We start from the raw sequence: 26,092 nt of genomic DNA on the forward strand, positions 1-26,092 counted from the left end.
AGCATACTGAACCAAGCCGGGCTCAGAGAACACGGTTCATCTTACTTTCCCCGAGCGCTTTTCCCCGTTACTGAATGTTCCTGATCGGGGCAGAAAACGATGTGTTCGGGGCACTGGCACGGGGAGAGGCCGGGGGGGCGAGGGCAGGGACAACTCTGTGAAGCCGGTTTGTCCTCCTTCCCCAGCGGAGCCCCGGAGCACGGACTCATTTTCCTGGAGCGCTTCCAGCCCGCTGGGGTGGCGGGGGAGCTCCAGGGGGGAGGCCCGGCCCCGGGGGAGGTGCCGGCGGCATCGGCGGGTCCCGCCCCTCTCACCTGGGCAGCCGCACCGTAGCGCCGATCCCACTCCCTTTCGCTGCTTGGAGGATGAACGGGCCGGGGACGAAGGTAAAGGGTAGCCGGGCGGGGCGAGGGGCAGCGAGGCGATGGCGAGGGATCCCCCGGGGCGCCCGGAACCGCGGCACAGCGGCGGCGGGTGCTAGCACTCTGCGGGTGGCCTCCAGCTGGGGGCGGCACCCCGGGGCCGGTGGAGAAGTGTCCGAGTGCTGGTGCTGCCGCAGCGCCTGCTGACCCCGCTCAACACGGTTTGTCTCGCCCGGAGCTGCGCTCAGCTATGCCGGTGCGCAGCGCCGGAGGCTCTCTGCGCATGCAGGGACCACTCGAGTGCGGTTTTCTGCCCAGATACTCCCGCACAAGAATAAATCAAGGGAGTTGTGTTACTAAAGTAACACCTAGCAAAGAACAAGCTTCCTGTGAAGAAACGAAGTCTTGATGGAAGACTTTTCAATGCTGGTAGGAGCGCCACTCTTGCTTAACTTTTGCTCTCCAGTTCTCTGTCCACCGAAGCAAAGGGTTTGGTGAAGAGCAGATATCTAAGCCTTTTAAATGCGATCGGATCTTGTTGTAGTAGAAAATTTGCTTGTAACCACAAGTATCTGTCCACTGTCTTGCAAAAAGTTGAGCTCCTCAAGGGGAATAATGTTAACACATAGGGCTACTGCCGTTGGCTGAAGCCTGTAGTTACCGTGCTATATGTTACTCTTCCTCTTCACAGCAGTGTAGTAAAGGGTTGCTGTGTCTCCCGAGAATATGCTGATATTGACGACAGTGGCCCATTTTAGGAAAAAGTCCTGCAGGTGTCTGTCCCCAGGAGGGAATCTGCATCCCTGGGGCAGCTCATCACCTATCAGCACTGAGGAGCAAACACCCAGGACTGCATCTTCTCCTGCCCCTGGGGAGAAAGAAGCAGCTGCAGACAGGGGAGGACAGAACCGGTAGCTCTTCCCTGCTCACACAAAAAGGGATGGAGAGGCAGAGTGCAGGAAGGTGCATGCCCCTCCATGCTCTCTCGACAGAATCTGTGCCTCACTGCCTTTACGGTGGCACAGACTGCTGGTGGAAGGGTAGCCAGACTGAGTTCCCTTTTCAGCTCTGCTTCTTTGAGTGAGCTTGAAAAATTTCCATAAAATCACAGAATGGTTTGGGTTGGAAGGGACCTTAAAGTTCATCTAGTTCCAACCACCTGATACAGGTAGGGACACAGTCTAGGATGAAAAGTATTCCACAAACTTCTGGGGAAAACTGGGATAGCTGGCATTGTCCAAGCCAGTCAAAATCTGACTGTAAGAGGAGGCCAAAGATTGGGTTTATGGTGTGATTAGGAGGCAATCCCAGCAAAACCTTTCTGTCTGAGCAATACCTACCTAGGGGAATTTTGTTGTAGGGTGTTGCTATCGGGAGGCTGTTATTCACAGCACTCACAGAATATAGCATGCAAATGCAGTCTAACCAACCCATGGTAAATGAAACCACAGCTTTGCTGCAGTAATTGATTTTTCAAAGTTATGAAATGAAAGGAGTTTGGGGCAGGAAAATAAAAAAGGACTTGATTTTGCTTTTTGGTTGATTTGGAGAAAGGTGGTTGTTTTCAGTGAAGTTACTCTTGATCGTAAGGGTGAGATAGTCATTGGATTTGTGGGCTGAAAAATACATCCTGCTTTTCCTTAGGCAAAAGAAATAATATTCTCCTCTTGTATTTAATATCTGTCTCTTTTCCAGGCACCGCTATTTCTTGTATTGATGAGTAAAAGCACAAGGTTAACATTTGATAATCTATTACCAAATTATTGTAGAGGTGGTTTTGGTTTTTTATTTTTAACAAAATAGAGGTATACAGAGAAGAGTTCTATTCTAGCTGCCATGATTATTTTCCTCATATCTATTTTAAGTTAAAAACGTAGCATATAGTCGGGATAATTTAAGTAATTTATAGCTATTTACTTTGCTCTAATCTGGGAATACAGCATGTTAGATTTTTAGTGTAGTTTAGAAATCTTTTGGACCAGTATAAAAGGACACAGAAACTGTTGAGCTTCCTATGAGCCTAGGTTTGGTTTGGTTTTGTTGGTTTTTTTTTTTTTTTTTTTTGTACAGGCTTATTTATACATTCTTAAACTGGTTTTACAGTAAATGAACCATGAATAGAGGTAACTGTCTTCAGTAGCTGGTTGTCAAGTACCGGATTTTTAAGTCTCTGTAAAATGTGACCTCTGAAGTAGTATATTCTTACTGCAATGAACTGTGATTTACAGATATTGCTTCAAATAATGCCAACATAAACTTACCAATCGACTCGTAGCATAGAGTGTTAATATTGAGGTCAGAGTGAAGCCTATGACTGGCTTTGGAAGGGATATAAAGTTTAGAGGAGTATATCTTCTTCATTGTGGAGGGATTTGCAGGTGTAAACACCATAAAGAATGTATATCCACTGGTTTTACTGGGGGGGAAAAAAAAGATGAGACACTTCAGGATTCCACTGACGGCTTCCAGAATCACTCATGCACTTCAATTCATCATGCTAAAATTAGTCACATGTAAGGAATTGGTTAAATTGGTTAAATAAATTGTTAGGATTTATGCAGTCACAACTAAAGGCAGTGACGGTTCTTTAGTAGTGGAAAAAATGGTATATGTGAATATCTTCCAGAGGATTGCCTTAATTCTTGGGCCATACTAAATATGTGTTTCTGAGGGAAGAGTCTGCTTCAGTACATTAACAGTCCCTCACGGAAGTCCCTGTTTGAATTAATATGTGCTGCTCACTGTAAAGCCTTCTGCTTTAGTGGGTATCAGTCAGGGAAGGTGGCAGCAACATGCCTGCAGGAGTGTGACTTAAGCATGCCATAAAAGGTGGTGTTAGTATGCATGCATGTGTTTTAAATATTCCCTTTTCCCTCCCTGTCCAGTAAATCCATGATTGTCCTCTCACAGGCAAGGTGCAAGACAAATACCAATGTTAGGAAAACGAATCTTTAATTTTCCATTTCTTTACTTCCTACTCCAGCAGCAGACAGACATCCCTCTCCTTTGCACCCGCTCACTCTGCCCCATTCCAGTCTCCACTCGTGCTATCGCCACTTGCTTGTTCCATCTCTCTAAGTTCCTTCTGAGCACCACGTACATGAGGAGAAGCTGAGGCAGTTGGGACTGCTCAGTCTGGGAAAGAGAAGTCGCGGGGGCATCTCATTGATGGATGTAAATGCCTGAAGGGATCGTGCAAAGAAAACAGTGCAGGTTCCCAGTGACAGGACCAGAGGCAGTGGGCACAAACTGAAACATGGGAAGTTCCCTCTGAACATCAGGAGAGAACTGTGAGGGTGACTGAGCACTGGAAAAGAGTGCCCAAAGGGGTGATGGAGTCTCCATCCTTGGGCATACTAAAAAACCACCCAGATAGGCCCTTCCTAAGCAACAAGGGGGTTGGACCAGATGACTGTTCCGGCTTCAACCATCCTACAGTTCTGTGATTCTGCTGTCAGACAAAGCATTAAGTTATTCTCCCCACTTCTCTGTTGCTTTTCAGCAGTCCACATAGTTTCCCATCCTGCAGCTTTCACTCCTCTCAAACACTCTGGCACTGTGCACAGGTAGGATTATCCTCTTCAGTGGTGATCCTTCCCCATTACCCAGAAACAGCCAAGAGCTGCGTTTAGCAGACATTCTCCAGAGCTGTGGCTTTTTGTTCCTACGACTTGTTCTCTGACATCAACTCAACCTAAGCAAGGGAAATCCATGTAAGGATGGGCAGGTGCCTACAACACTGTCTTGATAATGTAGCAATGTTGTCAAAGTATTCAGTAGGACAAAAAACCTGAAAAAAGAAACCTGAGTGCTGGGACTTTAAGGAAACTTAGATATTGATGAGTGAAATAACTTATCCTTGATATCTACTCAGAAAAATGGACCTTGAATAGCTAGTAACACAGTTTAGGATGTGACATGACATGTTCACCAAGCTCAGTCTACAAAGTCAAAATACTCCTCCCTTTATTAAAATGCTGGGTGCTGTTGATACCTGGGGTGCGTAAATTCCTATGAGCAAAGTCTCAAACTAGATAGTCAACAACCCCCAGAGGTCTTTTGGGGCAATGTTGTTTACACCAATGTGCATGTCCTGGGTGGCATTCCTGAACTCCTGGCTCTGCTGCACATCTAAGGTGTGGTCTAGGGCAGGTAACTCAAATCCCCAACTTCAGTTTCCAAACTGTTAATAGAAATGAAAAGGGACTTGAAAATACAGCAAGGAATACATACTATTTCTTGCTTTTTTGTTATTAAATGCAGTTTTAGGGTACATTAATATGCAACTTCATGTATTATGCTCTGGGAGACTGGGAGGTCCAGAACTGCAGCCTGAGCAGCAAGAAGGGCTGCATGGTTGGGAGATGAAGTGCAGTCTGTCTCATTTCATTGGTATTAAGCCCGTCTCCAAGGTAGTCCTCAAAGACAGCCACCAGCAGAGCAGTATGTTAGGATTGAGTCATGACTTGGGTTGTGAATATCAACAATTAAAAGGAAAACTAGGGAGGTTTTCTCTGGTAACTGGAAAACCATAGTTTGTCAAATAGATTGATGTCAGTCCAGCTGTTGATGTATGAGTGAGTGTCCATATCGCCATAATTAGAATAAGCCATGGTCTGGATGGGCAGAGGCTAAAGGCTCAAACAGTCCTCTAAACTGAGGTGTTTTATCTGTGAAGCCTCCACTTCTGAATAAACCAGTTGCTAATGCATGAAAGCAATCCAGGAGCCTTAGGAACCAAAATAACACTTTCAAAGAACTTTGTCATTCAGCATCACAATCCTTGCACTAACTGTGCTTCACATTGGTAGTATTTTAACATCGCTTCCTAAAAACTAGGTGGTGAAACAGTGATCAAACATCAGGTAGTGCTCCAAGCAGAAGAAAAGGTGTATTCACAAGTGTTCATTGGTAACTGGGTGTCAGATAAATGCTTTATTAGGCAGGCAGCATGCTGCTTGGATGACAAGACCAGTACTTGAAAAATCTACAATGTGCCATTGAAAACAGGGAGATTTAAACTAGAATCTTGCAAAGACTTAAACCCCACATGTTTAGCTTTACACCTCATAGGTAGTGTCGCTTAGGTCAATGAAACTATTCACTGTGGAAAGCTAAGAAGGTGTGTAAATCTCTGCAGCATTAAACATTTTGCTTGATTGTCTCCCCAGGGAGTGGAAACAGGGATTGGCAGCTATCAGACATACAGGTTAAAAGAGCAGCTCGTGCCTTTGAATTTTGGCCCGATTGAAAAACAGCATTAAAAATCGTGGAACAATCCTGGCCTTTTTCCTGGCTTGCAGTGGGTGCTCTGTGGCTCTGAACTGTCCCCAGACAATTGCGATTTGCTCACCCACGGCTAAGAAAAGTAGGTGCATTTTGACCGACAAAATAAGTATTTTTAACTGCTTTTAGGAAAAGAAAGGAAAACGTATTTGTCACAATGGGGAGGCGGGGGGGCGGATGGTGTGATGCTGTGCGTACGGAACGCTTGCAAGCAGACCCTCTGCCAGGGTCGGGAGGGGGCTGCACCGCTGGTGACGCTTCTCCTCCTTCGCCCCTGCCCGCACGGCTCAACGACCCTGTGCTCGCAGGCGCTTCGTAAGACACTGCCGAGAAGGGAAGGGTCTGGGGTCCCTGTGGGCGGCGCGGGGGGACGGGCGGGGGTGCCGGGGAGGCGCCAGAGGGGCGGGAGCGGCCGGGGCAGGGGCAGCGCCAGCGGTGAGGGGTGGTGCCGGTGCCGCCGCGGGGTGCGCGGCGCAGGGGCGGCGGCCCCGCAGCCCGCTCGCTCGGCAGGTGGGAGCGGAGCTGGCCGGTCTGCTGGCAGTGCGGCGGGGCGGGGAGGGGAAGGGAAGGGATGGGCTGCGCCCCCAGCATCCACGTCTCTCAGAGCGGCGTGATTTACTGCCGCGACTCGGACGAGTCCAATTCCTCCCACCAGACCACCACCATCTCGCAGGGCGCCACCACCCTGCACGGCCTCTTCATCAAGACAGACGCGGCCGACTCCATCCCCTCCGTCCTCGCCTACCAGAGCCGGCAGCAGCCGCCACCCTCCGCCGGCCCCCGCCGCAAAGAGCGCAGGGAGCCCGGAGCCTCCGCCCGGGCCAGGGCCACCCCCTGCTGCGGCGTCGAGGCGGAGACCCAGACCAGCAACGCCAGCGTCAAGGTACACCGCTGCCGCTCAGGGAGGAGGGGGCCCCGGTGGGGCCGGTGTGGGTCCTCCCTGCCGGCCGCGGTAGAGGGAGAACGGAGCCGGAGCATCCACCGCCTGCGCCAGGGCGGGAGGTGATGCTTCCTCGGACGGGATGCAGCTGCGGAGAGCGGCTGCTCTGGCACCCACTGACACCCCGCAGCTGCGGCGGCCGGGCCGGGCTGACACTGCTGCGGGGGGGCCGCGCCGGGGCGCGCCTGGCCCAGAGCACCCCAGGAGGCAGTGCCGCGCCCCCAGCACTGGGGTGGCTTGGGGGATCCCCTGTGCTGCGATCGCTCAGGGGGCGGAGGGCAGGGTTCGTTTCCAGGTTTGCGGCTGATGGCAGAGGTTGGGCGTCTGGGAGGGGTGTTAATGTGGCGGAATGAAATCTCCCTCTGCTCAGTTCTCAAGAGCAGAAAGCCCGTACTTGCTGTTGGGTTTTCTTCATCCCCTTTTTTCTCTCTTCCTCCCCTGTAACTGGTTAAAATGAACTGTTGCTGCGAGGCGTGGAACCGAGCCGCTATGCTCTGCATACAGGCAAATACGCCTCGGGCTAGGAGATGCTCCCGGGAGGGGCAGGCAGTGGCTGTGCTTTAGGGTCCTCTCATCCACATCTGGAAGGCTGAGTCCCCCTCTCAGTTGAATAAGGCAGCACTGCTGTAACTGCGGGTCAGCTTCCTCGCTGAAGTTTACCAGTTAAAAGAGATGACAGCTGTGGCAGGGTTGGGGGGAGGGAAGGGAAGGTGGTGTATTTATTTTTTTTTCTTAGTATCAGGGCAGATTTCATTAATTCCCTGAAAATTTTCAGATCAGAATCAAATTTTACTTTGTTGCCATATTCCAAATCTTATTATGAAAACAAATGGTGCCTTGTGATCCCACTGCACCTTGGGTTACTCTTATGTTGTACTAATAAAGCAGGGTATCATGTCACACAGTAATTCCAGGGGATTACATACATCCTGGTATTTTCTTAGACTATAATTAAGAACTTAAAAGGTTATATAATCTTACATAATTAAAAAGAAAATAACAAACAAGAAGAACTCCAGACATCATCTAAGGAAAACACAAGTGACAGACATCACAGAGAAAGTAAACCCACTTTTTTGGACTTAGGGATTTATTTGGGTTTTTTTCAGAGTAGAATACTTTGATGAAATACATTGTGGTTGGTTTGTTTGTTAATGTAGGGAAGAGCAAAATAGAAATTCTTGCACAATTCATTAAGTTGAGATATGGAAAAAAGATATTTTTTTTTTTAAAGTGGTAATGCCCCTTTCTGTTCTTATGAATTGTTTATTATCAGGGATTGCATCGTGTGCTCTTATAAATAAACACTTTTGTCAGTTTTCTGGTTATTAAAAGTGGATATATTTTAGATATTTTTGAAGTTCATAATTGGCACTGTAATATTACTTTGAATAATTTCAGTTCTTTTTACAATTTTAGAGTCCCAAGCATCTAAGGGGAATTATGTGGGTTGGGTTATTATTTTTTTGTTTGTTTGTTTATTCATTTATTTATTTAACAACTGCTTCAGTGATACAATTTAAATGTTTCCATTCTCATGAGATTTAAGGTCTGTAAAATACTTTATGTATTTTTTTAAACTAAGCTGTTGCCTCCATTCTTGCTGGTATTTCTGACACAATTTCCTACAGGTTAATATCATGTTTGTCTGGCCAAAGCAAGGCTGGGGTATTGCAGAACTATCATGGTGGCAAAATACTACTTGGCACCTGATGGGCTGTAAGAAATTGAAAATAATGGATATATGTTCTCCGGTTTTACATGATAACAATCTTTATTTCCATGGAAGTTCAAAACGAAGAAAAACACTAGTCATTTTGATACAGAAAAAGTGTCTAGTAATGCCACATGGTTTTAATGGATGTAGTGCTTGGGTGCATGCATATGCTGTGTTGAAATCTCATGTAACTGTGTTTAGGGGACAAAACAAATAAACGGACAAAAAAGTTTTAAGGCTCTTGTTGCTAACATATAGCCTGGTGGGAAAAAAGACCCCAACCCTTTTCAGACTTCTGTTGATTACTTTATTGTATTTTCCTCCTTGAAATGACAAGTGCAGCTAGTGTAATGGTTTGGTTCTTCATATGCTGTGTTCTTCGTGGAAGAGAAAAGCCTGTCTGTGAAACTCTCTCGAAAGCCAGTCACACTAGGAACAGCTTTTGAGAGTTTTTATTTTTTTCTATAGCAAAATAAAATTTCAAAGTAAAGCTGAGAAATAAGAAATACAGTGAGACAGTATCTTTTACCAATGTTGGTATGTCTTAAGTTCCAAGGTGGAAACACTGAGGAGAAGAATGCACCCCAATGTATGAAACACCTAGCTTTCATGGGGGTTTTAGACCTGGGGGAATAGGGAAAAGGATGCAGCTGCCAAATACAAATTGCTATGGAGAGTATTGAGAAATCCAGAGTTTCATCAGGTTTATGGATTCTGGAGAAATGCAACCCTAAGCTTTGCCTTGATTTCAAATACAATTCTTCTCTTTAAAGCAGTATTATGTTTAGGAAAAGTCACTTCTCACTTCTTGTTTTGTTTGACGTGTATTGCTTTTCAGCTGGCTGCTGGTATGTTCTGCAGAATATGGACAGTACCAGAAGTAGGGTAAACTTGGAAAATAAACCTCCCAACTCTGTAACTTAGTGTGATCAGGGTCCATTTCACAACTCAATAGGACACCTACCTAAGACCTCAAAGTCCTCTTGAGCATACTCTGGGGTTCAAAAGACTTGGGCAGACCAAATAGAGTTGAACTATGATACAGTGCAAAGCATTTTTAATTTAGGTTAGCTATTCTCTGAGAGATGGTGGCCTGAGTAACTCTTACCATAAAGAAAATTGTTAGTAGAGGGATGCTTTACTTGGACAAAGCCCAGACTTCCTGTATTTTAATGAATACACTAAAAGGACTTTGGCAAGGTATTTGTCTCTGTATCTGACCTTTCAGTTTCTCCTTCAGATGGTGTAGGTAACTTCAGTAAGCACTGTAGGTGTGCTTTTAGGTAATGCTGGACAGGAGAAGTGTTACTGAATGGAGAAAACTACTTCTTCAGAAAATAATGTATCTGCTGGCAAAGGAAACTGAGCAGCCTGGTAGATTAAACTTGTTTGGTGTTGAGTCACACAACATTCTGGACTTCCACAACTGTTCTGAGTGATAGGCATTTATATCATAAAATAGAAAATGCTTGCTTCTTTTTTTTCCCTGCCTTCCCTTGGTAATAGGAAAAGAGGAGTGTTGGAAGCTTGTCAGAGAGCAATGGACCTCAGCCATTTCAGCACTGAGAGTCAAGAGGTGCCTCAAGGACGCATGCACCCCTCTAAGTCCTCCAGTAAGATGTTATTTTGGAACATTTGCTTTCGCTGCCCAAAACACCAAACATTTGTAGGTAAACTGAGCATTGATATTATCTGTTTTCTACTTTGTATCGTTTGCTATGTGCAAAATAAGACTCTGAAGTTTTACTGTCTGAGGAGCTTGATGTGTATTTTTTAACAATTTCTAATGCTCCATGATCATACTGAATGCAGAGAAGAGAGATTTCAAATAAAACTGGCCTGAAAGACATAATGAAAGCTAAGAAGCTGTGTCATAGACCATGGGGAATAGCATATGCTCTTGGGATGAAGGGGTAGGTTTGAATTCTGGCAGCTGAGAATGCTTAATGATTGTTAGGGTGTGATACAGAAAATGGGCACATAGTTTCTCATTTCTCTCCTTCAGCTGAGGAATAATCCAGTCATCTATCATCCTTTAAATAGTGGTTTAGACAGCATAGTAATTGAGCAGATTAACGTTGTGAAATTAAGCACCACACTTGCCCTGCAGGTAGTCTGAGAGAGACAAGGCTACCAAACACCTCTTGCACGCATTTGCTTTCACATGGCTTTAGTGTCCCCTCTGTGCCTTGGACATCTATCACATTAAGATGATGAGCTTGCTCTATTTGCTGTAATGAGTGTTTGAGCACCTGACTCACAAAAATTTTCCTGTCTCTGGTGGGGTCCTTCAGCTTCTCCAGGAGTTTCTTATTTCAGACAGGTTGCTGCACCTCTTCTACATCCATGGTTTCCTAGATGAGGTATTTGTACCAGGCTGGATTATACAGCCTAGGCATTCCTGAAGTAAGGAGTAATGCAAGTATGTATTTTTAATAACTTGGTAATTTTCTGCGAAGCAGTCCGTAATTTTGTGTAATGATGCTTAAAGCCTGCAGAAGTTAAAAAGAGTATTATTTGTACTCTAAAAGAGATCATAGTAATTTCTGAAATGCTGGGTGCTCATAGAAAGCTTGTCAGATTAATGCAAGTGGAGCTGGGTATGTTCATAAGTCTTAGTCCTATGTGCAAAAAAAGCAGGAGAGCTGAGGGCTCTGGTTTGGTTTTGTGTTTGGCTTTTTTGTTTGGGCTTTTGTTTGGGGTTTTTTGTTTCTTTTGTGTGTGTGTGTTTTGGGGGAAATTTTTTTTTTTTTTAATCAAAATCTTCATAGCACAAGGCAGACATGCTATTTGCATGAACACTGTAGTCCCTTTTTGGATTATCTGTGTACTCCCTCAAAAGTATTGCTGCTTGAAAACTCAAGGCCAGAAGAGTAAACTTGGGTGAAAATGTAAGTAGTGGTGTGAAGGGGAATGAGAGGTGGAAAAGAAACCATGCTTTGGGTTAAATTCTCCTCTTACACCACCTCCACTGCTGTCAGATAGCAGTGTGCTTTAGTTTTCATGTTGATCATTCTCTGCTTTTATTTCCTGTCTGCCTGTTGGTCACACCTCTTATTTTTAAAAAAGATTCAAGTCTGTCTCTATTACAGGCTTTTTTTAGTGTAGCCCAAAGTGAAAGATGCATGGTGTATGTGAAGCCTGTAGAGTATTCTTTAATGTAACTTCCCTAAAATTGCCTTCAGTGAAGGCTGTATGTACCTATGTGGTTGCTAGGAAATAGCATGTGAAGCGTTTTATGCTGTAGCAGAGTTTAACTCTTTAGGGGCAGTATTGTCATGGTAACCAAGCCCAGTATTTTCAGGACTTCAGTATAAGTCAATAGCAGTGGGATTATGGCTTCAGAAAATCAGCAGTTGCCTTTACCAATGTAAAGATAAATATGCCATTATCCCATTGTGGATTTGAAGGGCATGAGCTTACAGTAATGACTGACACCTGATGATCTCTTGTGCAGTACTGTCTCCCTCTGGCCTAGTTGGTGCATTTCTAGCCCAATAAGTGACCAGTCTTACCAGGCAGCAGCAGCTGATTGGCCCCTTGCTTCTCTGAGAGTATCTTTTTGGGGACAATTCTCACAGGCCATAAGGTATGTTGGGCTCATTCTATAGGAGCTCGCACAACTCCCACAAAACACTGGTGCTTTTGGCTTGTGCAGCTTGAACCAGCTTTCGTTTTGTGTGAGAAAGAAGTGCTGTCAGAGATAAGTTATGAGTTCCAAGAAAGATGGCAAGCTGCAAAGCCTTCTGGAGATAGTGTCTATTGCAGATAACTTCTTTCACTTGAGAAAACCATTAGTCCATTTGCTCACGAGCTTTATTTTTCACTTGCAGGTCAATCAGTATTGTCACTGCCCCAGTCTTCAGCATTCAATTACTTACAAATGTCTTTCTCTCACCTGTTAAAAGAACAAAACATGTTAGAGACATTCTGTTCCGTTTGGTTACCTGTGACACTGCAAATAGAGAGGTACTGTGGAGACTGTTTAAAACAAACAAACAAACAAACAAACAAACAAAGCCCTGTGTAGTGTATCTCTACCCACTGATTTGGCCATCCAGTGCCAAATATTTCATATATTGAACATCATAGAATCATAGAAAAATTAGGGTTGGAAAGGACCTGCCATGGGAAGAGACTCCTCACCTTAGACCATGTCACCCCAAGGCTCTGTCCAGTCTGGCCTTGAACACCACAAGGAATGGAGCATTCACAACCTCCCTGGGCAACCCATTCCAGTGCCTCACCACCCTCACAGTAAAGAACTTCTTCCTTATATCCAACCTAAACTTCCCCTGTTTAAGTTTTAACCCATTACCCCTTGTCCTATCACTACAGTCCTTAATGAAGGGGCCCTCCCCAGCATCCTTGAGGGCCCCCTTCAGATACTGGAAGGTTGCTATGAGGTCTCCATGCAGCCTTCTCTTCTCCAGGCTGAACAGCCCCAACTTTCTCAGCCTATCTTCATACGGGAGATGCTCCAGTCCCCTGATCATCCTCGTGGCCCTCCTCTGGACTTGTTCCAACAGTTCCATGTCCTTTTTATGCTGAGGACACCAGAACTGCACACAATACTCCAAGTGAGGCCTCACGAGAGCAGAGTAGAGGGGCAGGATCACCTCCTTCGACCTGCTGGTCACGCTCCTTTTGATGCAGCCCAGGATACGGTTGGCTTTCTGGGCTGCAAGTGCACACTGAAGCTGGCTCATGTTTATTTTCTCATCAACCAACACCCCCATGTCCTTCTCCACAGGGCTGCTCTGAATCTCTTCTCTGCCCAACCTGTAGCTGTGCCTGGGATTGCTCTGACCCAGGTGTAGGACCTTGCACTTAGCATGGTTAAACTTCATGAGGTTGGCATCACCCCACCTCACAAGTGTGTCGAGGTCCCTCTGGATGGCATTCCTTCCCTCCAGGGTATCAACTGAACCACACAGCTTGGTGTCATCGGCAAACTTGCTGAGGGCGCACTCAATCCGACTGTCCATGTCAGCGACAAAGATGTTGAACAAGACCGGTCCCAACACCGATCCCTGAGGGACACCACTCGTTACTGGTCTCCAGCTGGACATTGAGCCATTGACCACAACTCTTTGTGTGCGGCCATCCAGCCAGTTCTATATCCACCAAGTGGTCCATCCATCAAATTGATGTCTCTCCAATTTAGAGACAAGGATGTCGTGTGGGACAGTGTCGAACACTTTGCAGAAGTCCAGGTAGATGACATCAACTGCTCTACCCCTGTCCATCAGTTCCGTAGCCCCATCAGAGAAGGCCACCAACTTGGTCAGGCAGGATTTCCCCTTCAGTGAAGCCATGCTGGCTGTCACCAAGCACCTTGTTGTTTTTCATGTGCCTTAGCATGCCTTCCAGGAGAATCTGCTCCAAGATTTTGCCAGGGATGGAGGTGAGACTGACTGCTCTGTAATTCCCCGGCTCATCCATTTTCCCCTTCTTGAAAATGGGGGTTATATTTCTCTTTTTCCAGTCATTGGGAACTTCACGTGACTGCCATGATGTTTCAAATATGATGAACAGTGGCTTAGCAACTTTGTTTCCCAGCTTCTTCAGGACCCACAGATGGATTTCATTATGGACTTGTGCATGTTCAGTTTCTTAAGAGGGTCTCAAACCAGATCCTCTCCTACAATGGGCCTAAGGTCCTCATTGTCACAGTCCCTGCATCTGCCTTCTGAAAGGAGAAGTAGAGTAGAAGTGTTTGGAATGAAAGAAAGGTTTGTCTTGATGTCAGGGGATCCCAGTGACACTTGGAAGTCTTGAGGAGATTTGATCGTCTGAATCTAGTGATTTCTGTCCAGATCTTATAGCTACACAACGAAAAATATAGCTTGCAACTCAGTGCTAAGAAATCTCGTGGATTGTAGCAATTGTCTTGAATATGCTATTTCTGGATTTTATTTGAGGTAGTCTTCATGAGCTTCTGAAACAATTCAATCATATGTTGGTTTCACTGCAACAGGAAATGCCTACATGGTGTTCTGTGCATAGAGTTGTAGTAATGTATCCACTGCTGCCTAAAGTCACCTAATAGTCTGTGGTTTTGTTTCCCACCCCATCACAGCATCAGAGAATGCCTATGCGATTTAATACTTGAGAGCAAGAAAGAAATACCGAAAATTTGTCTAAACAAATTGATGTCTGCTAGCCATTTTGTTTGCCAGTGCAAACTCCATACTCTTGGAAGGAAGAAAATTCTTGGCTTCACATGTTTTTTCTCCTTGTCTGGAGTACTGCTCCAGCCAAAGCATGCTGGTTTGTTGTGGTGTCATGATAGCTGGGGGAAGAATGCTGGCAGCTAAATGAGTGCTTTACTGTAAGACAGGAAAGGGAGCTTTGACAGAAGGGGATGGGGGGGAGGGGAAGAAACTCCAACCCCTCCCGCCCCCCAGAACAAAGCAAAAAAATCCCCAAACAAACAAAAATCCCTGCCAAAACAAAAGAACAACAACAAACCACCAGCAAGCAGGGTGTAACAGTCAATCAAAATTACTAAAATACGGAGATACTTCTGGTACAACTTTGTGAAATAACAGCATGCATGCCTATATTCCAAGCTCAGATAGGATATTTCGAGGAGAGGATTCAATCTATAGTCCATTAGAGCACAGTCTTATCAGCTCTGTGGGTCAATGCATGGGAGTGAATTTAATCTTAATGGCACTTTTTTCCTTTCTAAAGTGACTTTGTATAAATGTAATTTTATTTGGTGCAAGTTTCTTTGGTGCATTTTAGCATTTTGGTCATTTCAGTGTATAATCTGGTCATTCAGGTGGGCCTGGAGAAAGCAACAGAGCTTGTTTGTTTCTCATACCATTAGTAGGTTGAAAACTCTTTGAGTTTGATGCTACTAAAGACTCAAGCTCAAGACAAGTTGTGACAGTCTTAAAAATAGTATATTTAAAATTTCATTATTCTAAATTAGACTGTGCATTCTAGTGCTAGAGATAACATGCTTTTTCTTTCAGGTATGAAGCCAGGTGTTTTAAAAAAGTGGATTACCATAAAATTATTTATAGCATAAAAACTAGTGGGACTGATCAGTGTTGCACTCAACCAGAAAGCATTAGGATAACCATAGCATAGTTTGGGTTGGAAGGGACCTCCAAAGGTCATCTAATCCAATCCCTCTGCAATGATCAGGGGCACCTTTGAACTAGATCAGGTTGCCCAGAACTGCATCCATCTGGCCTTGAATGCCTTCAGGAATGCTGCAGCCACCACCTGTCTGGGTAAAATACTGTGTCAGTATTTTACCACCCTCGCTGTAAAGAATTTCTTCCTCGCATCCAGCCTGAATCCCCTCTTTTAATTTAAAACCTTCACCCCTCAGTCGTATCACAAGTCCTGCTGAAAAGTCTCTCCCCATCTTTCTCATAGGCCCCTTTTAAGAACTGAAAAGCCACAATAAGACCTACCTGTATCTTCTTCCTGCTGAACAACCCCAATTCTCTCAGCCTTTCCTCACAGGAGAGGTGCTCTGATCATTTTTGTGGCCCTCCTCTGGACCCTCTCCATCAGGTCCATGCCTGTCCTGTGCTGAGGACTCCAGAGCTGGCTGCAGTATCCAGGTGGGGTCTCACCAGAGCAGAGAGTCAGAATCACCTCCCTCCCTGCTGGCCATGCTCCTTTGGATGCAGCCCAAGATAGGATGGGTCTTGTGGGCCGCAAGTGCACACTGCTGGCTTGTGTTCATCCACTAGTACGCCCAAGTGCTTTTCCTGTGAGGTACTCTCAATCCCTTCATCCCCCCAGCCTGTATTGATATCAAGCATTGCCCCAGCTCAAGTGCAGGACCCTGCACTTGCCCCGTTGAACCTCACGAGGTTTGCGTGGGGCCATCTCTCAAGCCTGCCCAAGTCCCACTGGATAGCTTCCCATCCCTCAGCTTGGTATCAACTTGCTGACAGTACATTCAATCCTACTGCCCAAGCCATTGATGAAGATATTAAACAGCACTGATCACAGTACAGACCCCTGAGGGTGCCACTTGTCAGTGGTGTGCATTCAGACATTGAGCCACTGATCACAAGTCTCTGGATGTGACCTTCCAGCCAATTCCTCATCCACCAAACAGTCCACCCATCAAACCCATATCTCTCCAGTTTAGAGAGAAGGGTGTTGTGGAGGACTCTGTCAAAGGCTTTACACAATTCCGGATAGACAACACCTGTATCGCTGTTAAGATCCTGAAGTGAATTAGATCTGTATACTGCTTTGGGGGGTTTAGATCTATATAGTACTTTGGGGGATTTGGGCCCTCACAAACATATGTGGAAAAATCTTGTATGTTCAGTGTGCTCTTAATACCTACCATTTTATCTCAACACATGGTTCTAGAGTTTGGGAAGGAAAGCTAGGAGGTGGTGAGAAACTCTTTTTAAAAATAGCCTGAACCACCAGTTTTAGACTTTTGACTTACATTTGTTTGTTTTTTTCCTACCTTACCAATTCAGAAGGTTCTTTTTTGTCAGTTTGCCCATATGTGTTAACTGGAACAGCCAATGCACACGTAGATCCTTCTTGGCCCTCTGGCATTTTAGTGGCTTAGAAACTATCCATACAGTTCAAAGAGTTCAGTAATGAATCATCTTCAAAGAAGGGAATCGTTTTCATGAGTTCCACCAGATTTGTACAAAAGGCTATTTTTAGATCAAGGATTTCTCCCCCTCCCCGCCCCCTTAGAGCTATGAGACATCTGTGGCCTCACCTTAGATTTGAAAAATCTGTGCTGAAAGTAACTCCTTTAAGGCCATCTTTTCATGTTCACTTTGTTGTTATTTTTCATCTGATTGCAAATTATCTATCAATCGCTTAAAATTGAAAAGGGCTCTATAGTTGTGTAGCTCACATGTCAAGTCTTTCCAGAGAACACTGTTTTCCTGCATCATTAATGGGGATGGTTCCCTGTGAAAGGACGACCCTTCATTACCATGCTCATGCTTACTCCCGGGTGTCAGTACATAATGCAGTTTAACTATCCAAGTCTGAGATATGTCTATGTTTACAAATTGGTGGTTTATGATAGACATACAGTTTTTGGCGTATAGCATGCTAAACAGCTGTTGAATAAAGAATGCCTTCAACATACCCTTGTTTTATTTGGGAATTCAAGTAGGACAGCTGCACAGGATCCACTGAAACAAAATTAACAAAATGAAAGAAAATGGAGGCAACTTGCTGACAGTTGCAAGGTGTTTCAGTTTCTGTTCTGTAAAAGGAATATGAGATAGGTATGAGATAGGTTCTTTGCATTAAAGAGCTACTCCTACAAGATACTGTCATTGGGCAGATCTGGGAATATCTGGGTGGTAAAGAGCAGCTATAAACTTTTGTGCACTTAAGAAATTTTTAGAAGAGAGATCAGGTCAACTCTGATTGTGTGCACATTTTAAGAACATTTAACAGAGCTAGCTTTCTAAATGGACATCAGAACATGTGCGATTTTCTTGTAAGGTACTCTTAAGGTACAAGGAGTACTCAGGATTTTTTGTGTTAACACTTACCGCTGAAGGAAGAACAGCATTTTATTTCAAAATCTAATGAAGGAGCTTAAAATACAAAACACTCTCTTACAGAACTCTTAACTTTTCACTCATTCACTGAAGAGGATAGTCTGCCTTCTTGGGATAATAGGTGATCCTTTTGTATGTTTGTATGCACACTTGGTGTAAGATTGTCTCCAGATTAGATTAGCCATATTCTGGCCTCTCCTCTCCAGTTTTGGTAGGTTGAGTGGGTTTTCTTCCCCCCATTTGACAAGTTGCAGAGATGTTGCCATTGCTGAGAATGGGATCAAAGCAGGATACATTTAAAAGTGTGGACTTCCTGCATCTTTTTGGTCATAGTTCACATCCTGCGTCTACCAGCCACCAAGTCTCTTCGTTTGTTCTTTCATGAACATTCTCACTCTGGAGGAGAGCAGTTCTGTCTGCCTGTTCCAAGTACTGTCACAACTGGTAAGTATCTGATGACAGTAAGCTTATCTTCTTTTCTGCTACTAGCATGTATGCCATGGACAGGAAAGATGTGACTTAAAACAGTACTTTCGTTGCTGCCTATCATAGGATTAAGCATAAAACAGGAAAGATAGTCTGCTCTGTACACTCTTTAAACTCCTTCCAAACTTTTGCTGCTTATCTGCTCATAAATTTGCTTAGCAAACTGGCCTGCATACTGATGGAAAACTAGTGGGAGTTGGATTTCCTGCTTATTTGGAAATGTCACTTCAACAAGAAAAGTATTTCAAAGATAGCATTCTGGAAAAATGTTTCAACATCAATCAGAGCTTACTGTAGTCCATCTCAGATAATATTTATATTTTGATAAAAATGTCCACCTGATTTACTGCTTCTTCATAAAGCTTTACTTTTAAGAAATTAAAATAGTCTGGTGCCTTGAAGGATCTGCTAGAAAATTTATAACTGTCAGGCAATGGTAACTTTGATCACTTCATGTTGCAGCTGGGAGGTCCAAAGATGGATTGCCATAGAGATACCCACATAGAGATAACCAGCTTTAAATTACTAAAGCTCAAGGTCTAATGATTACAGCAACATCAGCTGTAAAACACACACTGAGAAGCTGGCTAGTTTTAGCAGCTGGATGCTTTGGTTATGCCTAACTACAGTCCAATGATGTATGCTTTTGAGGCTAGAATTATAGGACTGAGATCTCGTAGTCCTTGCTGAGATACAGCCAGCTTTGTACTAAGGGGCCTGACCAGGTACCTAAACACCTCAGTTGTGCCACTGTTGTAGAGGACAAATAACTGGGCTTGGACAACTGGGTTAGATCTGTAAAGGCTCAGTGGCTCCACAGATGAGATTGCAGTGCTTGTTGCTACTCTTCCTTCTCCTCTGGTAACTTACTTGATTTTTTTTGTTGTTTGTTTTTTTTTTCTTTTTGCAATGATGTATTTTGCATCTTTGTTAGAGGTTGCACTGTTAGATCAAAATTCAGGGCGAGAAATAAAATGAGTGATTATTTACTCTTCTAACCATCAGCCATAAAACATCATTTGTATTGTCACAGATTGGGCTTTGCTGTTTGTGTTTAGTGCTTGCAGATGCATTCAGTGAGGACATGTGGAATAGGGAAATCATTCCCTTTGAAGGAAAAGATGAAGTGGAGCACTAAGGTGAAGAATTTAGCAAGCTATCTTTAAATAAATACGGTTTCTGACTTGGTTTGCATCTGTGTCCAAATCAGTCAAAAGAATCCAAGCAAGGTTTTAAATTAGACTAGTAGGCTGTTACTCGATCCATTGTCATTATGTTTCTTTTCATGGAGAACCTAGTCATATGAGGAAGCATATGAGTTAAATGCTTACTTGATATTACTGTCAGCAACAGAAAAGTAAAGCGAACAGCAGTCAATTGTACATAAAAATTCATGGAGACTTCTGTACTACTTCATGCTGTACACATTTCAGTGATAAGTAATAATCTCAGACAGAAATGTCTGCAGTCTACCTTCCAACAGTAGCATAAGACAATCATTAAACCAAGCCATCTTAAATAAGATAGGTGCTGTTGCAGTTGTTTCATTTTCTGAGAGTTAGTCTTTTCAGTAGATCTCACTTACAAGTCCTTCCCAAGTACAGTGTATCTATTCTATTTCTGTACACCAGTGGCAGCATCTTCACTAGTCTTTCAAGGATAATAAAGTAACTTGTGGTGGGTACAAGGGAAATTACTATGTTCATACTATAGTTACTTGAACCTGTGTAAAACTTCATTATAGCAAGTGTCTTATGCAATAAGGAAAAACTCAAAGTAACAAGCATGCATGAGAAATTGGGGAATAGTTCTTACTTGCTGTGAACACAGGTAAGGTTTCTAGTCCAACATCATATATTCACTTTTGTAATCTCATGATCTGTAACTACAAAATCATACATTTTATTGCATGTAGAAATAGGGTAAACTTTTTTCAAATCTGATAGAAGCAAAGTCAGTTTGAAAGTTTTATGTCTGAAGTTCTGAAATGGCCTGGTGTCTTTAATGCTGTGGCTTTTGCCTTCCCTGAGATGGCTGGATGCAGAGAGAATTCCTGCTTTGCCATGAGGATTCCTGTGCCATCACAGAGGTTGTCTCAGTGTCGCCAAGTGGAAGCAAGCTCCTAGCTGTCTCTTCCTGGGCTGGATGGATAGTTTCCAATCTAGAGATGAAGATCCCATTGTGGAGAAAAATGGGAAGTGTGTACTGAGTTGCTTTTAGTTACCCTTTGAAAACTTCCAAATGTATATTCCTTAGCTGACTCATGGTAAGTGTTTTTGGGCAATCATACTTTACATGTGGTACAAGTGACTGAATAATGTTAAAATATTTCTGCATACATCATGATTTAAATTAAAATAACAGGTGAATGACTTTTTTTGAGGTTTTTATTCTAAATGGCAAAGGAAATATTTTTGGGCTATTTTCATAAAGTGAAATATAAAAATGCCAGTTAATGCAAACATGTTGCATTAGAACTTTTACGGGAAGAACCGTATCTGCAAATGTACCTCTTTACTGGAAGCAAAGAGGAATTAAACCACAAGAAATTTCTATAACATGAAACGGAGCATAAGCCAGCACTCAGACTTTTATGGAAAAATGTCGCTTTTTCAGCATTTTGTATGTATTCATTACATATTTAAAAAAAAATATTGATGCTCAAATGGGTCAACAGTGCACGCTTCTGTAAATTCCATACATTTCTCGTAACTAACAAAATTATTTCTCACCTTCTTTCTCATCTTATTGCTAACTTTGGGGAGGGGGTGGGGTGTATTTTCCTAAAGTCTCCCTAGAATCAAGTTATCCTGATTTGGATCTGAGAAGCAGCATCCTCAGTGTCTGTCAGTAAAAACACAACTGATCAAGATTCATCTAAGTGATATATCAAGGCCACTTTTCTTACAGAAGGCAAACTCCCATTTCAGAACAGATCTGTCTTCAAGACAAATTAACCATGCTGCCTGTTAAACTGCCCTAAAGGCTATCAGAGCTGTTGTCTCAGACACACTGTGGATTCAGGGAGATGTTGATTTACACTAACTTTAAAAATACATCTTTATCTGCCTTGAAGACTTAAAAAATGGCTTTTCTTTATTTTTCATTAAAGTTTTCTGTGTAATCTGTACCTGATACATGGCAGTTTCAGTGAAAAGCATAATGACTGCAAATTACAGAATGTGTCAGCCTATGCCTTTCTTTACAATTATATGTCTAAAAAGAAGGTAGTGTTCCATGAACCACATAACGTGAGTTCACCAGGACACTGAGTGAAAAAGAGATCTTAGAGATCTTTTGAAGACTAATAGATCAAAAATTACTTCTGTGAATTTGGTAAATCTCTTAAGGCCCACAGTGGGGAGTGGATGCTGGAGCTTTCATACATGCTTGTCCTGGCCTTGTATGTATTACACAGTGTTGATCATTCTCAGAGACATGATGTTAGTTTGGTGGCTTGATCTGACCCAGTGCACCTGTTGTGTGTTTGCAATCCTGGCCTCCATTGAAGCCTGACTTAGCAGAATATTTAAGTGCATGAGTCAAACCACCCAGCTTGGCTGGAAAAACCAGAGCACCACTTTGACTTTACATTACCACTGGGTCATTGCACTCAAAAGAAGTCTAAAACAGCCTTGGGGTGGTTATAACCTGTGTCTGGCAGCTAAATATAGAACAATTGATTAGCTCCGGGTCACAACAAAGGTCTAAAAAGGAAAGGTGATATTTCCCCTAGAAGAGCTTCATATGTGAAAATTTCTTGTTCTGATAATGTTATATGGATCTTAAGACTTGAGGCCTAAATTCTGTTAGGAGTACTAATATATTTGCACTACCATAACTGAAATAATTCATGATGCTGTTTTGTCACTCAGTGTGGAGGATTCAGCTATCAGTACTGTGTTATCACTTCATCACAAGGTTTCTGCAGATGGGACCAGTAAGCTATGGTCTCTTTTATGTGTGCCCAGAAGTGGGCTTTTATGTTCAATGACTGAAACAATTACAGACATTTCATTACAGATGTATTTTGTTAGGATGCCTTGCAGCCTGTCAACTCTCATTTACTTTTGGAGAAGCATTTAAACTTTAATAGTAACTTGCTATGTGAAGTAAAATACAATTTCTGAAATGACTAGGAGCCAGCAGTGTGCCCTTGCAGCCAGGAGGGCCAGTAGTAACCTGGGGTTCATCAGTAGGAATGTGGCCAGCAAGTCAAAGGAGGTGATCCTCCCCATCTACTTAACCCTTGTAAGGCCACATCTGGAGCACTGTTTCTGGGCTCCCAGTACTGGGCTCCTCAGTACAAGAAAGACAAGGAGCTACTGGAGAGTGCAGCGAAGGGCCACAGGGATGATCAGGCCTCTGGAGCATCTCTCTTATGAGAAGAGAGTGCAGGAGCTGGGCCTGTTTAGCTGAGAGGAGACTGAGAGGGGAATCTCATTAGTGCATATCAATATCTCAAAGGTGAGTGCCAGGAGGATGGTGCCAGGCTGTTTTCAGTGGTGCCCAGGGACAGAATGAGGAGCAATTGTCATCAACTAAACCACAAGAAGTTTCACCTCAACATAAGGAGGAATTTCTTTACATTGAGGGTGTCAGAGCACTGGAACAGGCTCCCAGGAGGGTCATGGAGTCTCCCTTTCTGAAGACATTCAAAACCTGCCTATATAACCTGCTCTAAGTGGCCCTGCCTTGGCAGGGGTTTGGACTAGGTGATCTCCAGGGGTCCCTTTCCACCCTAATGATTCTGTGATTTTGTGGAAGGACTCTTGGGCCAGAGAGCTGACCCCTGAAACTGTAGGAAGCCACTTTTTATAGCCTCTTTAACTTCATCCGAACCTTGGAAAAGTTTTTTCTCTGACTTGACTGATGGGAGTCCTAAACTGTCATTTCCGCTTTTTCTGTTGTATTCAGCTAAGAAGCTTTTAACATATAGCAACCTACATAAGAGCAGTGTGGCACTTCACACTGTTTGAATTTCAGCCCATTTCTGCAACTCATGCCCTCAAGGTTTTCTATTACCCTACCTACCTTGCAGTTCTTTTATTCACTTGATTTTCTTCAGCTCATTTAATAGGATTACCTGTGGCATGCCAACAAATGCCTTTCAGCAGTCTTGAACAGAACAGGTTTATTAGTTTTCCTTTCTCTAGAAAATATTTTTTATCATTTTATACATTTTTATCAGCACCCATGTCAGGGTGACCCAGTAAGTTTGGTAAAATTAAATTGAATTGCATCTTCTGCTCAATATAACTGTATGTCTTTATTCTTCTGTACAACTCTGGCACAGATTTCTAGCATGAGTGCCAATATGATGGGCCTATTATTGCCCAGACCACTTTCCCTGCTCTCTGAGCAGGTCATTTCCCCCAGCTTATGTCAATCAAATATTTCTCAGCTTCTTTGAAAAAGGAATGTTTTATTTGAAACAGAATGAAAATTGAATTTAGCAAGAAATTTATAGCTATGGTTTTCTATATTGTGATATGCACTTGTGAATAAAGACAATATTAACAGGAATTGCCACATATTACTCTACAGAGCCTAACCAAAGACAGTTGTAAAATAAAAACATACATATAAGAAAGATACATAACAGCAATATATTTTTCTGTTGTAATCTCATGTGCTGTTAACGTTAGATTGTGGATAATGCATACATAAACAGTTCTTCAGTGGAGCTGTATGGGATACTCAATCTAATCCACTAAAATGAAGAGATCATGCCCTTTAAAAACTTTGTTGTAAAAATTCTGTCAGTGAATTGGAATTCAGATGTTTAAAGACTTTCAGAGACAGAATTTCTAGATAAAGCTGGTTGAAAAGTGTCAGGCTTTGAACAGTCCATGTGATCTCTTAGAGAGATTAATGTTCTCCTGCACTTCATATACAGATATGTATATAATTCCTGTTGCTTAATAGTTGCTTAATTGTGCAAAAAGTTGAGCATTCGCACCATGCTACCTTTAACCTTATAAGAAGCCCTTTTTTTCTCCAGTAATACTGCTCATAAAACAAAACTAGACAGATTGCTGAGTTGAGGCTGTGGTGCACAGAATTTGGCTTCTACATCATAAGGTGTGTTGAAAATAGGCAGCTGTAACTATTCTCTGGGTAGAGGAAGCAAGGCAGTTAACACTGATTTGATGGCCAGACTTCTGCTTTTAATTCTTGAGTTTGGAAGTTCATACTGTGCACATATGGAAGCTATGGTTGAAGATCAGTTGATGAGAGGTTTACAAGAAAGTTGTGTTTCATTATCTGGTTAGTGAATAGAACTGTAATTTTTTTATCCACTCAGTATTGTGTTGGTAATGAGTTGCATAATACATCCTAATGATGGACAGTCCTAATGGTGAACTAAAATGACTATATTCTGTTCAAATAGATGTCAGTATGTAAAAACTGCAGTAGCAGTAAGAGTTCTCTGTAGAATACTGGTGTGACTCTTGCAATGCTGGGTCTGGAATGCAGCACTTAATTTGGCGGTGCTTCTCCTGTTATGACTGGATAAAATGTCCAAAACAAACCCCATCTTTTTCCAGAAAGCTTTTAATGATTTCCCCCACTACCACTGTGGGAATAGTGATGTGTGACAACAAAATGATTATTGCCTATTATGTAAGTAATAGTTTGCCCTGGTGCAGCTAACTAGTACGTGATGTCTTCTCTTCATACTTCTGCAGAGCTTTTTTGGATTGCAGCCATGTGCAAAAGTTAAACCCTAACATAAGATGCTGATCCTGCCAGCATTTACATGAGTAGCGTAAGGGCAGTGAAACTAGTATGACTGCATTCAAGTTTGCAAGACTGGGTAGTTAAAGTTTCCAGGTATATAATGGCAATTCTTACTTGTGTGAGGTATGAATGCTTCAGATGCATCTAACACCCACTACTCTGTTCCTCTGGGTCAGATCTTCCCAATCTTTTGACCATTTCATGTGTGCCCTTATACCCACCTTGTATTACTTTTACTCTTCCTCACTCTTCACTGTGTTTGGGTAGGGCTTATAGAATTAGTCAGCCTGTGTGCCATATTATATGGGGTAATATAAAAGTAAGTGCCTCTTAGGTTTATAATCTAAATAGATGAGACAAGCTTCATAACCACTTTATTCTTGAATGACAAAATGCAGAGGGTGAAAATGCTTGTTTGGGATAACATCCACATGGCTCAGTCGCATGAATCACCATAGGGCAAGGCACTGTGCACATCCCAGAAGGTGATATCTGGATGTTAGTCTTAGAATCTTAGATTCACACACTACTGCTGCTGTCTGGGTTATCTGCAGTGTCTTTCTCAAAGTTAAATTGGAAACTTAAATGTGACCATGAGTTACTCAGTCAGCATGAAAGCCTCCGTGTTGTTTATTTTGATGAGAATTTGGCTTTCGTTTTTGTTATCTGAACAGTTTTTACTGTGAGACATGGCACAGACTTCCATGTTGATGATTTATAGATGCACAATAACAGGTGGTGTTGTGCAGGAGGCTTTGTTACTGGAGACAGCATCACTCTTGATACTAAGATGGTAGGGTCTACTTTGGGAATAATTTTTTTATCTGCGGGTTTCTGATAAAAGAATCAATGGCAAAATAGTTAATTTTAACATATATTTATATGTTATTTTTTGACTTTAAAATCGATGAAAGATTGTAAAGAAAAAAGTTATCTTGAAAACTTGAAAGATTTCATTTTCTATTTCTAATTTAATTTTCTCTTGGTGGTTGTACTGTGTATTTGCAATTTGGAGTTGTTGTTA

At 42.9% G+C, this 26,092-nt stretch overlaps 1 protein-coding gene across 6 annotated transcripts in view; it reads left to right on the top strand.

The window, feature by feature from the left end:
• Window positions 1-371: 371 nt before the first annotated feature.
• Window positions 372-26,092, top strand: part of PDE8B (phosphodiesterase 8B) — an 80,694-nt gene continuing 54,973 nt past the window's right edge. For 5 of the 6 annotated variants that reach the window (XM_057405427.1, XM_057405429.1, XM_057405433.1 and 2 more), the window contains exon 1: window positions 6,168-6,531. In XM_057405427.1, the coding sequence (XP_057261410.1) occupies window positions 6,220-6,531 (312 nt within the window). In that variant the 5' untranslated portion in view covers window positions 6,168-6,219. Of the gene's footprint in view, window positions 387-6,167; window positions 6,532-26,092 lie in introns of those variants that run through there. The other variant, XM_057405432.1, reaches the window with a different exon arrangement.

This window comes from Pezoporus wallicus, unplaced genomic scaffold, assembly GCF_028554395.1.
Source record: "Pezoporus wallicus isolate ANWC-B61680 ecotype Strahan unplaced genomic scaffold, APGP_CSIRO_Pwel_v1 scaffold_2696, whole genome shotgun sequence".
Taxonomy (NCBI): Eukaryota; Metazoa; Chordata; class Aves; order Psittaciformes; family Psittacidae; genus Pezoporus; species Pezoporus wallicus.